General features: G+C 37.9%; 1 protein-coding gene across 4 annotated transcripts in view; it reads right to left on the bottom strand.

Annotated features, from left to right (window-relative positions):
- Positions 1-15,058, bottom strand: part of Tbc1d8-9 (TBC1 domain family member 8/9) — a 419,649-nt gene that overhangs the window by 27,419 nt on the left and 377,172 nt on the right. For all 4 annotated transcript variants that reach the window (XM_067142224.2, XM_067142225.2, XM_067142226.2 and 1 more), the window contains exons 16-21: positions 9,561-9,746; positions 3,185-3,373; positions 2,943-3,105; positions 1,264-1,374; positions 995-1,186; positions 176-291 (exon numbers count right to left, since the gene is read on the bottom strand). In XM_067142224.2, coding sequence (XP_066998325.2) covers positions 176-291; positions 995-1,186; positions 1,264-1,374; positions 2,943-3,105; positions 3,185-3,373; positions 9,561-9,746 — 957 coding nt within the window. The remainder of the gene's footprint in view (positions 1-175; positions 292-994; positions 1,187-1,263; positions 1,375-2,942; positions 3,106-3,184; positions 3,374-9,560; positions 9,747-15,058) is intronic.

Genomic DNA, 15,058 nt, shown 5'->3' with positions numbered 1-15,058 from the left:
TTTTGAACATTTATTTTCTGATGAGAGAGAGAGAGTCTTTGACATTTTTTTATGTTTCACGTTAACTTTGCCCTAGTGAAACAATGTTCATGCTTGCGGGGGGAAAAATTACTCAAATATGTTGCTGAATAGGTGAAAAATAACTACTCTGTTGAGGTGTTAAGTTGGGAATCACCTCTGGTGTGGAGATGATATCCACAGCAGCAGCTGCATCAAGGAGACTATCAGCAGATTCTTCTTTTTCCATGTAAAACCGCTTGCCAACATCCCCCAGTTGAAGCAAAAGGGTTCCTACAACAGATAAATACAGTAAGAACCTGCTGGCAGATATTTTTCTACCTAGAGTTAGAAAACATTAATAAATGTATAGGTCCAAGAGAAATTGAGGAGTGTTACAAAACAACATTCCTGTTTACTCTTACTTGGTCCTGACAGCCCCTCTTCCTTTCTTGTCTAGTATTCCTAGATATACCATTCCTTGTTTGGAGCCCTTCTTTCTTACAATTTTCCGAGTACTTCTTTTTCCCATATTTACAAGTTATTCCAAGATACTTCCATTACAGCATCCCTATATGCCAATATCCTTGACCTGCTTACCGTCTATTCTTGGGAACTTTTTACTAATCTTATCTGTATACTTCTGTCTAATTTCTTTATACTGAAGAGTTCTCATCTTTACTTGTCAACAGAAAGACTTCATTTTCACTATCCCAAGCCTAGCAGATCAGATAAAATCCCCAGATAGCTAATAGATTTCCTGAACTCAAGGATCTGGTGCTCAAGGAACAGTTCTCATTCCTATCTTCATTACCTTCTTAACACCTTTTTTGCATTGAAAATATCCATTAACACTTTACTTCTGAACCCTGCAAAAAAAAAAAGAGAAGCACCACTCAGAGCTTCATAAAATTTGTCTGCTTCATCCTCGTGTGAATACACTCCTAGTTCCTCTTATCACCACGCCATCTAGCCAGTGCCTGTGGCTCAGACTTACCAATTGTTGCTATTGAATGGAATGTCTCCTGGTCTTCAGGTTGTGCTTGAAATATATCGTATAATGTCTTCCACAACATGATAAAATGTGGCTGAGTCATTCTTGGTAAAGATTTCAGATCCGAATGGCTGTCACGAGATTCGATGAGCGCACGCAGGCTGCTCATGCTCCGTACTTCCCATGACTGTTCTTCTGCAACAATAAGGTAAACATTACAGTAAAGTTCACAAACGAGTAACAACGTTCATTACGATCATTGCGAGTCTTACGTGATCGTGTGTCGTCTTCGGCGTGGCTCGATACTGACTCCAGTGATGTTACACTCTGCTCCATGCTATCAAAGAAGTCGGTAGCTTCAGCAGCCATTTCTGCACCATTCTCTGAAATGAATGATTAAGATTCACAATATGGAGACGAAAAGAGGCAAGTATAATACGTTGCTTTAACACTGATCTTCACCGAGTCATGTAACACCGATGTCAACCTTCCCTGAAATAGTACGACTGGCAATGTAACATCAAAACTATATGATCCTCATTCTATGCCTAAATTGAAGAAGCAATTCATTGAAAACAATTCCATGTAAATCCAATTCATGAAGGAAAAGACAAATTTCAGATAAATTAACCATAAATACAGTCACTGGCTAGCACTCATTAACTGAAATATGTAGTACTGTATATTAAAAGGGTGCCGGCCCCATGGTGTAGGGGTAGCCTGCCTTTTACCCGGAGACCCCGGGTTCGATTTTCGGCCAGGTCAAGGATTTTTACCTGGACCTGAGGGCTGGTTCGAGGTCCACTCAGCCTACATGATTAGAATTGAGGAGCTATCTGATGGTGAGATAGCGGCCCCGGTCTAGAAAGCCAAGAATAACGGCCGAGAGGATTCGTCGTGCTCACCACATGACACCTTGTAATCTGCAGGCCTTCGGGCTGAGCAGCGGTCGCTTCGTAGGCCAAGGCCCTTCAAGAGCTGTAGTGCCATGGGGTTTGGTTGGTATATTAAAAGGACAATTCACCACTTGTCTTCACCAGAGAAAATTTAAAGGAAGAAGGCCATTGATACTATGATATAGATTTGATTCCCATCGGGAACTTGAGTAAATTCGTGATTACAATCTAATTATATGTAGGAAGGTGATGAGCGGTAGGTTAGTTACTTGCTCCATTATATGGTGTGAAGATGTCACACACAGGTTTGGTTGGAGTGTGCATTTCAGTGGGCTCGGCAACGAGCGCTCCACTGTCTCCAGCTGCACGCACTTCCACCCTTCTTCATTTACACGTGACGTAACTTTTTTAAGTTTTACGTGATTGCCAATATCGTGACCACAGTGGTGGGACCCTCAGTTATACGTGGAATCTGTACTGCAGGTAAGTGACTTTTCATTTTAAAATTCGCACACTCATTAGTCGGATTTGAACCACGGTTGAAATCGTTTGATTATCACGCGCTTCCTAAAGTTCTCTTTGAAAACTTTCAATCATGTACGGTATATTCAGGTCAAAAGAGGCTGTTCAACTGTTCAACATCACAGGTAGAGTACCAGAAAGAGACAGCACAAGTTACTCAAGTTTCCTTTTCGTTTCATAAAATGTCGTATCATTTAATATAGAAATGATCCAGGAGACAGTGGGTTCGAATCCCACTGTCGGCAGCCCTGAAGATGGTTTTCCATGGTTTCCCCTTTTCACACCAGGCAAATGCTGGGGCTGTACCTTAATTAAGGCCACGGCCGCTTCCTTCCAACTCCTAGGCCTTTCCTATCCCATCGTCATCATAAGAGCTATTTGTGTCGATGCAATGTAAAACCACTAGCAAAAAAATATAGAAATGTCAATATACTTTCAAATCAGTGTAGCAAAAGGAGACACTAAGTCAACTTCTGTAAATAGCTGGTAACATTTTTAAATCATAAAAATATTAGCAGGATAAGGAACCTTACCGGTGTGTGTTGGCGACTCTATCTCTAATGCAGAGAGCAGAGGAGGCAAATGTAAAGTATACAGGAGCTTGAGACGTTGTGTTAAGTCTGCAGTACACGTCATACCGAGTGCTGCAACTAATTCTCGGAAGTTCAGTAGTCCATCTCCATTATGGTCCATTAGCTATAAAATATTCCATTTGTATTATATTTACTTTTATTACTCTTGACTGTAAAACTTCTATTTTAAACACTTTACTCACCCTGAAAAGCCGTGCAGCCAACGCTTCAGCTTGAGTACCTTTACCCCACGGAGATAGTCCCACAAAAAGTAGCCGGAAAAGTTCAAAGTCCACACAGTAGCTCTCAAAAGGGGGAAGAGTAGGATCATAGCGTTCTGGTGTCCCACGACGATGACTCAAAAGCTCTTCTCGCACCAACAACAGTAAATCCTACGAGTACAAAATATAATTATAAAGAAGATAAACAATGAAGGACAGGCAAGGACAAAGAGACGTACTGGATCAGCAATGAAGGAGGTGAGATGCTTACTAAAGGGGAGAGCTGTTGGCTGCAAGGCAGGTAAAAACAGCGCATGAGCGCACCTAGTGACAGTTTCCGTGTTGTATCCATTACAATCGCATGTTACTGCCACCTCCTCTAGCATCTAGTCAAATACAGTAGGGGCAGTAGCAAGTCACGAAACAGAAAATACAAATCTACAAACAAGTTCCTTCCCTTCAAGATATTTTGGAAAATAAACCATAAATAAGTTAAATTTCCTCACTTTTCTCACACTGACAATAAGGACTTGCCTCATATGACCACAGGCAGTTAGTACAAATATAGGTTAAAAATATCATGCAATCTAGACTGCTAGACAGCATGAACAAAAATAAAATAGTAATTCCTTGCTTTTGTTGTCATAATCACGGGCATCCCGTACCACTGTTATCCCCAACACTTTCCTCAAAAAGGAACTGCACAAGTCCTGGTTGTCTCACTTCAATCAATCAATCAATCAATCAATCAATCAATCAATCAATCAATCAATCAATCAATCAATCAATCAATCAATCAATCAATCAATCAATCAATCAATCAATCAATCAATCAATCAATCAATCAATCAATCAATCAATCAATCAATCAATCAATCAATCAATCAATCAATCAATCAATCAATCAATCAATCAATCAATCAATCAATCAATCAATCAATCAATCAATCAATCAATCAATCAATCAATCAATCAATCAATCAATCAATCAATCAATCAATCAATCAATCAATCAATCAATCAATCAATCAATCAATCAATCAATCAATCAATCAATCAATCAATCAATCAATCAATCAATCAATCAATCAATCAATCAATCAATCAATCAATCAATCAATCAATCAATCAATCAATCAATCAATCAATCAATCAATCAATCAATCAATCAATCAATCAATCAATCAATCAATCAATCAATCAATCAATCAATCAATCAATCAATCAATCAATCAATCAATCAATCAATCAATCAATCAATCAATCAATCAATCAATCAATCAATCAATCAATCAATCAATCAATCAATCAATCAATCAATCAATCAATCAATCAATCAATCAATCAATCAATCAATCAATCAATCAATCAATCAATCAATCAATCAATCAATCAATCAATCAATCAATCAATCAATCAATCAATCAATCAATCAATCAATCAATCAATCAATCAATCAATCAATCAATCAATCAATCAATCAATCAATCAATCAATCAATCAATCAATCAATCAATCAAATCAATCAATCAATCACCAGTGATCTGAAATTCAGGGCTGTTGCCCTGATGGCAGACTCTCTATCAGTTGTTTACTTTTCTTAAATGATTTCAAAGAATTTGGAATTTTATCAAACATCTACATTTGTAAATTATTCCAATCCATTACTTCTTGTCCTCTTGAACTCCAACATTCCAGCTTATTCATCTACTAATGTCATTCCTCACCATCTCTCTTGTCAGAATTGTGCTGCTTTTATTTGGACTTTTTCCAGTAACCCTGGTGAGTTACTGGAACCATAACACCTAAATATCCTCATTTACAGTCTCACTAATGTAATGAAGGAGATCTGCACCTCTCCATCTTCCTCTATCTGGCCATCATTCTTCTGGGTCTCCCTCTTGCTTTCCCTCCACTTCAACATCCTTCCGTCTTCCATCTTCTTCACATGTCCTAATCACTCTCCATTCTGTTGAAAAGCTTTTCCACTCCAATTTCCTTCCAGACATCCTCATTTCTCACTCTTTCCTATCATACTTCATAAAAATTTCATTTCACTGGCCTGAATTTTATTGTCGTGTCTTTTTGTCAGTGTCCAGGTGTCTGCTGCTTCTTACACTTCCTGCACACTCTGATCTTCACGTCCCTTCCCAAGTACTTGAAGCTCTCCAGTCAGCACTATTCTCAACGCTCACTGTAAGACCTACTCTAATTCTCTGAATTCTGTTTTCTAGAAATGTAACCATCCATTCACAGTTGAAAAACTCTTACCATGTAAAGCACATTGAAAGTTCATCCAATCCATGGTTACAATAAGTTTGTATTGAAAATCTGGTTGGCTGTAGATCTTGAAACCAAATACTTCTTGCACAGTTCCATGTACTTTGGAAAAGATGAAGAAAGGAACAGAACTATGCGACTTGGCAAGTTGTGGTTTTGAAGCTCGCAGATCATTTTCTTTATAAGGAAAGAAGTGGCACTACTGCACTCTGCCTGGTGACTCACACACAAAAGTTATGTAAAAGACTGTCTAGAGGGTTATAAAAAAGTCAGCAATCAGATGTTGTCTGCATACTATGCTTTCTTCCATTCTCATTTATCATACGGTACCATATTATGGGGGAATTCAAAAGGCGCACAAGTTGTGTTCAAGTGGCAAAAAGGGCAATAAAAGGCAAGGCCAATAGGGAGTCGTGCAGGCCTATGTTTCAAGAACTTGCTATTATGATTCTCCCATCAGTATACATTTCATTGCATCCTTAATATCAAAGAAAATGTTGATGATCTGACATCTCCTCGAAATGTACATTCATATGATACACGGAGAAGGAATGATATACATTTACCACACGTTAGATTGACAAAGGCTGTGAGCTTGCATCCGGGAGATAGTGGGTTCGAATCCCACTATCAGCAGCCCTGAAGATGGTTTTCCGTGGTTTCCCATTTTCACACCAGGAAAATGCTGGGGCTGTACCTTAATTAAGGCCACGGTCGCTTCCTTCCAACTCCTAGGCCTTTCCTATCCCATCGTCGCCATAAGACCTATCTGTGTCGGTGCGACGTAAAGCCCCTAGAAAAAAAAAAAAGAAAAAATTGACAAAGACACAAGAAAATTATAGATATAATGGGATTAAATTATTCAACAAGCTACCTACCCAGTGGAATGATATGTCCTGAAGTATCTTCAAAACATATTAAACAGTTTTTATTCACTACCTGAATTTGAAGAAAAAGTAACGCTATTGTAACTTACCGTATTTTCTTGCATAATTAATGCCCTTGCATAATTTACGCATCCCAATATTTTTGGACCCAAAGTGGAGAAAAAGAAATGTTTATGTAACTGACGCCCAATTCTTTGAATATCCTTCACGCAGCTCGAAATAAAGATGTCAACTACTCGTATTGCAAAACCAGGCATTCCAAATTTGTTCCAAATAATGGGCAACGTGCTGTTATCAGCCGGTAGAAAATACCACTGCACTAGTTCAGTGAGAGAATCAGTGCAGTCTGGTACAAACGTATTTTGTGAGTGTTTCAGGTACGCAACATGCGTTTGTTGTGATCTCAAAATTGTTTGTTAGTCCACAGTGAGCAAACATTCGAGTAATACTGCATCATATAAACTCACAGTGATCGGTTACGCCGAAACATAGGGACACAGGGCAGCGGGCCGCAAGTATTGTGTCCGAATGTAACGTGCGCTACCCTGGTAACAGAGAAGTGACTTCAAGTGACCAACAAGTCTCGCAAAGTATTTTGCGGACCAAAAAGCAGCAAGTTTCTGAAAGTAGAGGTGGATCTGATTTCGTAACAGGCCGGATGATGAAGAAAACATTATGCCAGAAAATGCTGAATGATTTCAACCAAAAAGTAATCGATTTTCATCATTTTGTCATTGAGAAGCGTAAACTGAAGGAATATTTGTTCTCTCAAATAGGAACCACAGGTCAGATGCCAATCAGTTTCCATATGCCACAAAGCCGAACAACTGATAAAAAGGGACATCGAGTGTTATTGTACTGAACGTATGCACTACCGGAAGCAAAAACCGACAATGTACTGCAAAGCTTGCTGTAACGGGTGATGGCAGAAGCATGCGCCTTACGTTATTCTAAAGCCAAAAACAATGCCGAAAGTAAAATTACTGCGAGGGATCCACGTTCATATCTAAGAAAAACGGGTGGATGGACACATCACTCATACAAGATTGGATACGAATGGTTTGGGGAAATCTAGCAGGGTCCCCCCCTTCGATACCCGGCCTTTCTCGTATTGGACAGTTTTCTTTTTTGCTGATATGTCATTATTATGTTCTTACATAACTTGTACTGTTTTCTTACAAGGTTTTTTATGTTGCACCGACATAGATAGATCTTATGGCGACGATGGGACAGGAAAGGGCTAGGAGTGGGAAGAAAGCAGCCATGGCCTTAATTAAGGTACAGTCCCAGGATTTACCTGGTGTTAAAATGGGGAAACCATGGAAAACCATCTTCAGGGCTGCCGACAGTGGGATTCGAACCCACTATCTCCCGAATACTGGATACTGGCCGCACTTAAGCGACTGCAAGTATCGAGCTTGGTACGACTTGTACTTTTATTAGTTCATATTTATTTCACTTCAGGTCGTATTGGCAGCTCGTAACGGGGAGAATATTTTCCAGGGTCAGTACTTCAAACCCACATGTCCAAATTATGTGATCTACCCTTTTTGACTATTCAGAAAAATTATAATGCCAGAATATTACGCCAAATGATGATAACCGAAAATGAGTCGAACCAATTATGTGTATATTATATTTTATGTATCTTTTAACTGTACATGAAGTGTAAATATTTTTTTTAAATATCTGAATTCACTGAATAATTTATGCATTGAAAATTTTTGCCTGTATTTTTCATCCAAAAATGTGTGTTAATTATGCGAGAAAATAGCGTATATATTGTATATGACTTTGTCTATTGAAACTGTACGTTGTCTAATGGCAATAAACTATACTGTATTGTATTGTAAGGGACATCTATCGTTAGTACCACGCGACCAAATTGCTGAGAAATTCTGTTAATTTGCAAAGACACAAGTGGAGAACGATCTTCGTCGAAAATAGTGGTGAAAGGCCAAAAAAACTCTTAATGTCCACCGGTGTAAAAGAGAAAAAAATGTTTGCATCCTGAGTAACATGCACAAGCAGGATGAAGTAGCTGACGATAACAAAAAGGATTCAGTAAATGTGATATTTAACCTCCATAAAGTGTGGATGGACAAGTAGCTGATGATTCCAGAGTAAAAATTAACCCTGTAAGTGCCAAGTATAATATCCTCAATGCTGGAGTATTTTGTAAAGCTTTGCAAACATGTATTTAAAAATTCAAAAAAATACTTTAGAAACCAAAAGCTTATCATGCTTTAAACAATTTTACTTAGAAAACCCTGTGTTACATCCCTCTATATAAATTACAGTGTCACCTTCCATACCCAGTGAGATACAGTTGATGAATTTTTTTAAATTTACTAATTTCTTTTTAATGAATTTCATGTTTGCACACATCTGAACACTGTATTATAGAGAAAATATGAACAATTCAAAAATGTATAATGGGAGCTGATGAAATCAAGACCTTGTTCCCAAAACCTATGAAAAGAACACTTTGGTTACATTCTTTTCCCACTTCTTTACTGATATTCCCTTTGTATTTCAGGAAGTGAAGTTCTATCCTCACAACAAGTTTTACTTACCCCCAATTAAGATGAATGTGCTGCCCTTGCCATTTGATGTCATGACACGAACGAATAATGAAAAGATTAACGGCACAATATGTCAAATTGCTCTCCTCGTTAGGCTAAATGTGGATATATCTGGGAATTGTGTTTATGACAGAAGTGGACATATACCCCAATATTTAAGACCCCTCTTTCATACTCCATGGTATGGAAAATTAATGTCTTCACAGCATTTCCAAAATTCTTTCATTTTGTGGATAATCAAGAATGACTATCTGAAAAATTACTGATCAGGTATGAAAAAACAGCATTAATTACTAAGCATTTATTTATACTTCAATTTTCATTTTTTTAAAGCTGATTAGTACTGGAGTTCATTTAGAGGATTTAAGCTTTAAAGGGTCTGTCACGGTGCAGAAGGTATTTGAGAAGGTTTTTATATAACCTTCTCAATGGGCATACAGTTAATGAGAGATCCAAATTATACAATCTAGACTTTTCATTGCAAAAATACCACATGCTATGGCCAAGATTCAAATCTTGGAGAGAAGCCAGTAATATTACTTTCTGGTTACAAAAAGACTCCTTTAGGTCAGGAATATACACTAAAATACAATCATCTCTTCTTACCTTAAGTTGTTCCACTGAGAAGAAGCCATCTCCCTGCACACTACGAATTACATTGCGACCCACACCATCTTCCAGGTTTTGAACTACACGTAAACGATACTTGAAACGCAATCGCTCTATAGTTGTAGATGTTAGAGTTTCATAGTGGCAGTAGGCATCGTACAACAAGGTTTGTACAGATATACTCTGCAATGACAAATTAATAATATTAATTTAAACTAAGATGAACTGTGACTGCAAAAATGTTAAATTTGCAGTACAAAACTAATTCAGGTTTTCAGTAAAAATGGATAGGAAAATGGGAAAGCATAGAAAACCATGACTGATGACAGCAGGCTTTGAACCCACCCTCTCAAGCTTCTCAAAAACAACTTACACAAAATAGACCGAAATTACATAAGTACTTCTAGAATTCTTGGCCAAGAATGCCTTTCAACTCACAAATATTTAGAAAAGTCTAAGACTGCAAGTTATAAACTTCATATTGGAATCCGTATTGAACTATGTATAAATCCATGAAAGAATTGTCTCATAGAAGTTCACCTTTTCAATACACTTTGCGACTTATTAAAAGTCAAAATCGAAGTTACATGTTAAAATATCGGGTCATGTTTTGCCTATAATATACCGTAATAGGCATCTTCAGCTGTATTGTCCTTAACGTTAAAATTAAAGTGGTAGACTAGACTTAAGGCTAAACATAAAATGCTACATAAAGTGGCTTATAACATTACAAGAACACACTTGTTTGTTTGAGTGAGACTGACATTTGTATTGCATCATTAAAACATTATGGTGGTCGTGTATGGCAGTTACAGTAATATTTGCAAGCACCCCGGTACACTTGTATTTCTATTCATAAAACTTGTATTTTCCTACGATAAAAGTGCTAATGCTGATCAAGACTGCAAACTTACGAGTCATGGTAGCTGGCCTTGATTTGGATTGTGCTGGTAGGGTGGCAAAAGGAACCCAACAGAACAATATAAATAATGGAACGGAAGAAACAAGTGACATATTGGGTAAAATACAGAAAGACAGGCCAGTATCAGAAGAGGAGACAAGGATGATCTTTGAATTGTAATTGGTGAAGAGAAAAGTCTATCTATTTGAAGACGGCACTGAACGAAGACATGACCTGATTTATCTTTTGGTTGTTTCATTGCAACACAAAGTAAAGTACTGTAGTCATGCGAGGTCAGGTCACATAGAAAATACAGATTAGGAAATGGAGGTGATGGTGGTAAGACGTCAGTTGTAGCAAGGAATCTGCTCATTTTAAACACAGATAAGTGGATTAGTAAGACATCTGTAGGGAGTGTGCAACTAAATGGAAATGAAACTCAGCAGTCTCTGAAATACGGTCTTGCAGAAAAATGTTGAAGGTGTCACAAATGAAGAGATAGTCAAAGTAGGTGAGAAGCAAAGAAGAGACACCGAGTACTCAGACAAGAACATGAAAAGGAACTCAAAATACGATAAACCACAGCTGTCTGTAGTTAAGGCCATGGCTGCTGGCACTGTTCACTTCAAAGAACTAACTTTGAGATCGCTCTCATGCTCTTCTGAATTACAGCTTTTAAGTGTATGGAAATGCCTAGGTCTTGTGTGGTGCCCGGTTGTAAGAGCAATTATACCTCTTCAATTAAAGTAGAAGGCTATGCAAGGTCTTTTAAATTTCCTAAAAATGAAATAATAGGTTGGTTGTTTAAGAAGTAAACCGAAAATTTATTTGTTGTATAAGGTAATTCATTTACCTTTTCTATTAAATTGTGGATTCACGCTACTCCATGAACCCTCTGGGAACCAAATGACTCGTCGATAGTTTGTATTAAACATTTTCATGATTCAGACTTTATTGCCATAAGTACGTAAATAAGGACGGCGAGGAATGCGAATATGTACTTGAAACTCCCATTTTAAGTGATAGTGCAGTATCAAAAATATTCCCAGCCTTGCCCTTTTATGTTAGCAGTAAGGAGAATGTAAAAAACGAAATCACCAGAAGACAGATGAGGAGAAATGTAAAAACGGCAGAAAAATGCAGAACAGTTTGAGAAAAGGAGAACTGAAGAGGAAAATAAAATTGCTTCCTTTGAACACTTTTTCATTGAATGTTCATTTGAAAGTTATTTCTAATTCACCAGAGAGGTTTGTACATAGTACTGAAAGTGTTTGTATATTGTACAAATAAGATATTACATCTGTACCCAAAGTTAGTAAATAAATAGTGACCTCAAAGGTCGATTCACACATCTCCGGGACGTGACGGCGCTCTCCGTGTCCGTATCCGTCCTTTCTGACATGAATATTTCACGTCTGTTCTCACACTTCAGTTCCGTGCAGTTGTAAGTCGGCAATCAAGTGTTCCATGTTGAGTTTTTTTTTTTTTAGTGATGATGAACTGTTAATGATAGTTATAATCCTGTATGAAGAGGAGAAAGAGAGGAAGAAACAGTGGGTTCATCCTAAATGGAAACGCAGGGATGAGGGACGAGAGTTTTCTACTCTATATAAGTGCTTGAAGGACGACGAAGTAAAATTTCACCGATACACTACATTTGCTTTTAATTACTTGAAAAATTAAATAATAATTACTTGAAAAATGAAATACATGGAATTGTTTATTAATTTTTAATACCCCTGACTTTGTAGGTTGGGAGCAGAAAGTGCCTTGCCGCGCCAGATTCGGTGCCTATGTACAGACAGACTGATTTCCTTAATCTTAAAAGCAAAAAATGTTAGTTACCTACCTTCAGCTTCCATTTTATCGCCCATTTCGTCCCATACACGCTTCTTCTAACCACTATCTATATATTTCTAATCAGCTACATAGAAAAGAGTGTGCCTTCACTAATTTAATCAGCAGTTCGTCCTTCATTTTGGGAGGTAAAGAACATTTAAACGTCCACAGATAACCTCAGTACTCGAAGAAAGCAGAGAAGCAGGAAGGCGGGAAGAGAGAAATCATGTCCGTGAAAACAAGAAAATATCGTTGGCGAGCGAATACGTATTGCCGGCATGGATCACGGAGAAGCACTGAAGGTCATGGCGAATAATGTCAACGGAAGTGTTGGAACTTATCCCTTCGTTTACATGGCGACGATATTTTATTTTCGCGGAAGATGCCGTCACGTCACGGAAAGCGCCGTCACGTCCCGGAGAAGTGTGAATCGACCTTAAAGTTGAGATTCATGTGAACGGTGGAGTGATACCTAATTAAAACGTACTCACTAATGACAAAGTTAGAGGTTGACACTTCACTACTGTAACAATTTTCTTAATTATATCTATAATGATATGAATCAGGCAGTTTTCTCCAAAAGTCTCTGATAGAGATTTCTTTCAATATGCTTTACGTTGGACCGACACAAATAGGTTTTAAGGCAATGATGAGATAGGAAAGGGCCAGGAGTACGTAGGAAGCAACCGTAGCCTTAATTAAGGTACAGCCCAAGCATTTGCCCGGTGTGAAAATGGGAAACCACGGAAAACCATTTTCAGGGCTGCCGACGGGGGGGTTCAAACCCACTATCCCCCGAATGCAAAGTGACAGCTACATAACCCAAACCACGCAGCCAGTTGCTCGGTGGGTAGAGAAGAACTGAAAGTATTGAATTTGATGAGTCTGGTTTTCTGTAAATTAGTGGTTATGCTGCAAATGTAAATTGTAGTATTGCTGTGAATTTCTAATTAGTAATAAGGGCTGTGAAGACGAGTATCTTCAGAGATTTAACAGGGGAGGACTGATGCTTGTAGCAGGAATTAAACAAACTCTTGTATCAACGAAGTATGAAAACAAGTTTTGGCTGTACATAACCAGTCGTACATGGGAGTCCGGAATGATGAAATATTAACGATTTTGCTCCAAGAATCTTGTTGCCGTGGTGATGATCGCAATCAAAACAATCAGCAATTCTTGTACAAAAAGAACTGAGTCTGCTGAAACAATGTACTCTGTTTAGTGATTCACCTATTCTTTTATGTTTAATTTAAGTTGAATCACAAAATACGCATATATCATTGATTTCATAATACATTGAGGATCATTATACATTTCAAGATAATATAAAAACACATGATATCCCTGTTAGTTACCAATACCAAAGATATCATGGAGGATGGTTTCCTCTTAAAACAATTATCACAGTCATTAAAGATTTCATGTTACAAAGAGCGCGTGGCTTTTCATTCTCTCATAGCACGTCGGGCGACCGCTAAGGCAGCCTCGAGCTATAGGGATAAACACAATGAAGAAAGCAATAGGGATGTAGTGCAAAACTACCGACATATGTCTCACGAGAAATAGACTGTATGTGCTTGTCGATTGTCATTTGTTCCCCGTATTTTTAATGAAAATTGCCTAGTTAATTGATCAAGTTAAGTTTTACACGAGAAAGCTGAATACTGAAGTGCTCCAATGTCTTCATTTTCCGTATTGATAGTCAACATGTAATAAAGGTTCCACATTATCAATATCAATTTTATTTATATAAGGTTAACTTACAGGACCGGTTTTGACTTTTTGAACAGTCATCATCAGCTGTGCATTGGTACCTTTACATAAGTCAAATATTGGTTGAATTGCCTTTCCAAATGGAGAAGTTGTGGGGAAGCACTATGTCCAAGTATTCAAATTGGGCATGTTTAAGAGTAAAAATTGGTTATATGGTACAATCTAGATAGTTGAAAGCGAGTTTGTTTTTTAGGCCTAAAATTTGTGTAAGTTAGCTAATTTTTAAAAAGTACAGGTACATTAAACACTCTAAAATGCATAACACATGTTAAAATCACATATAAAATATACAGTGCGTGTTAAAATCTTTCATAGTGGCTCAGATCACTTCATTGGAATGGATTTATACGTCTTGCGTATGTCTATATTCTTGTTTGAGTCCAATGTACATGAAGAATGTCAGTGCTTGCGTTCATGGGCAGTGCTCTCGTGGGGGTTCTACTATATATTAAGATATATCCACTTTTATATTTGATAGGTTATATCATTGTGTTAATAGCAATTCCAGTCTATGAACGGAGGTAGATATGTGCAGCTGTGATTGATACACTGACTTGAAGTATTGAATGTAGTCTCCGTTGTGCGTGAATATTTCAGATGCAGGTTGGTGGCTCTTTTCTCGTCTATAATATTTTGCTGGTGTGTGTCTGTAAGAGACAAAAGTATTGTGAGAAAGTTATAATCTGAAAATGCCTGCTTGTATGTGTGTTAACGTGATGAGTACTTACTATTGCTGTCGTGGTTGGGATGCGTTGAGTTTGGCTGCCTGGCGTGTACTATATCGCACTCTCTTTGGGCTTGTGTCCGCTGCTGTAAGGGGGGTGGAAGGGTGGGTGAGGAGAGTTACTGTCGTAGGGGTAGGGGTTGAGCTGGGCGTGTTGGTCATCTGCGCTGTAGCACGTGCTGAACTCTGTTTGTTGATTATTTTGCTGTAGTGGTTTTTTAAAGCGGGGATGATTTTATTAAATATGGTGTTGGTTTT

This window comes from Anabrus simplex, chromosome 2 (genome assembly GCF_040414725.1).
Source record: "Anabrus simplex isolate iqAnaSimp1 chromosome 2, ASM4041472v1, whole genome shotgun sequence".
NCBI classification, from domain to species: domain Eukaryota; kingdom Metazoa; phylum Arthropoda; class Insecta; order Orthoptera; family Tettigoniidae; genus Anabrus; species Anabrus simplex.
This window is presented reverse-complemented; position numbering and strand designations above follow the sequence as displayed.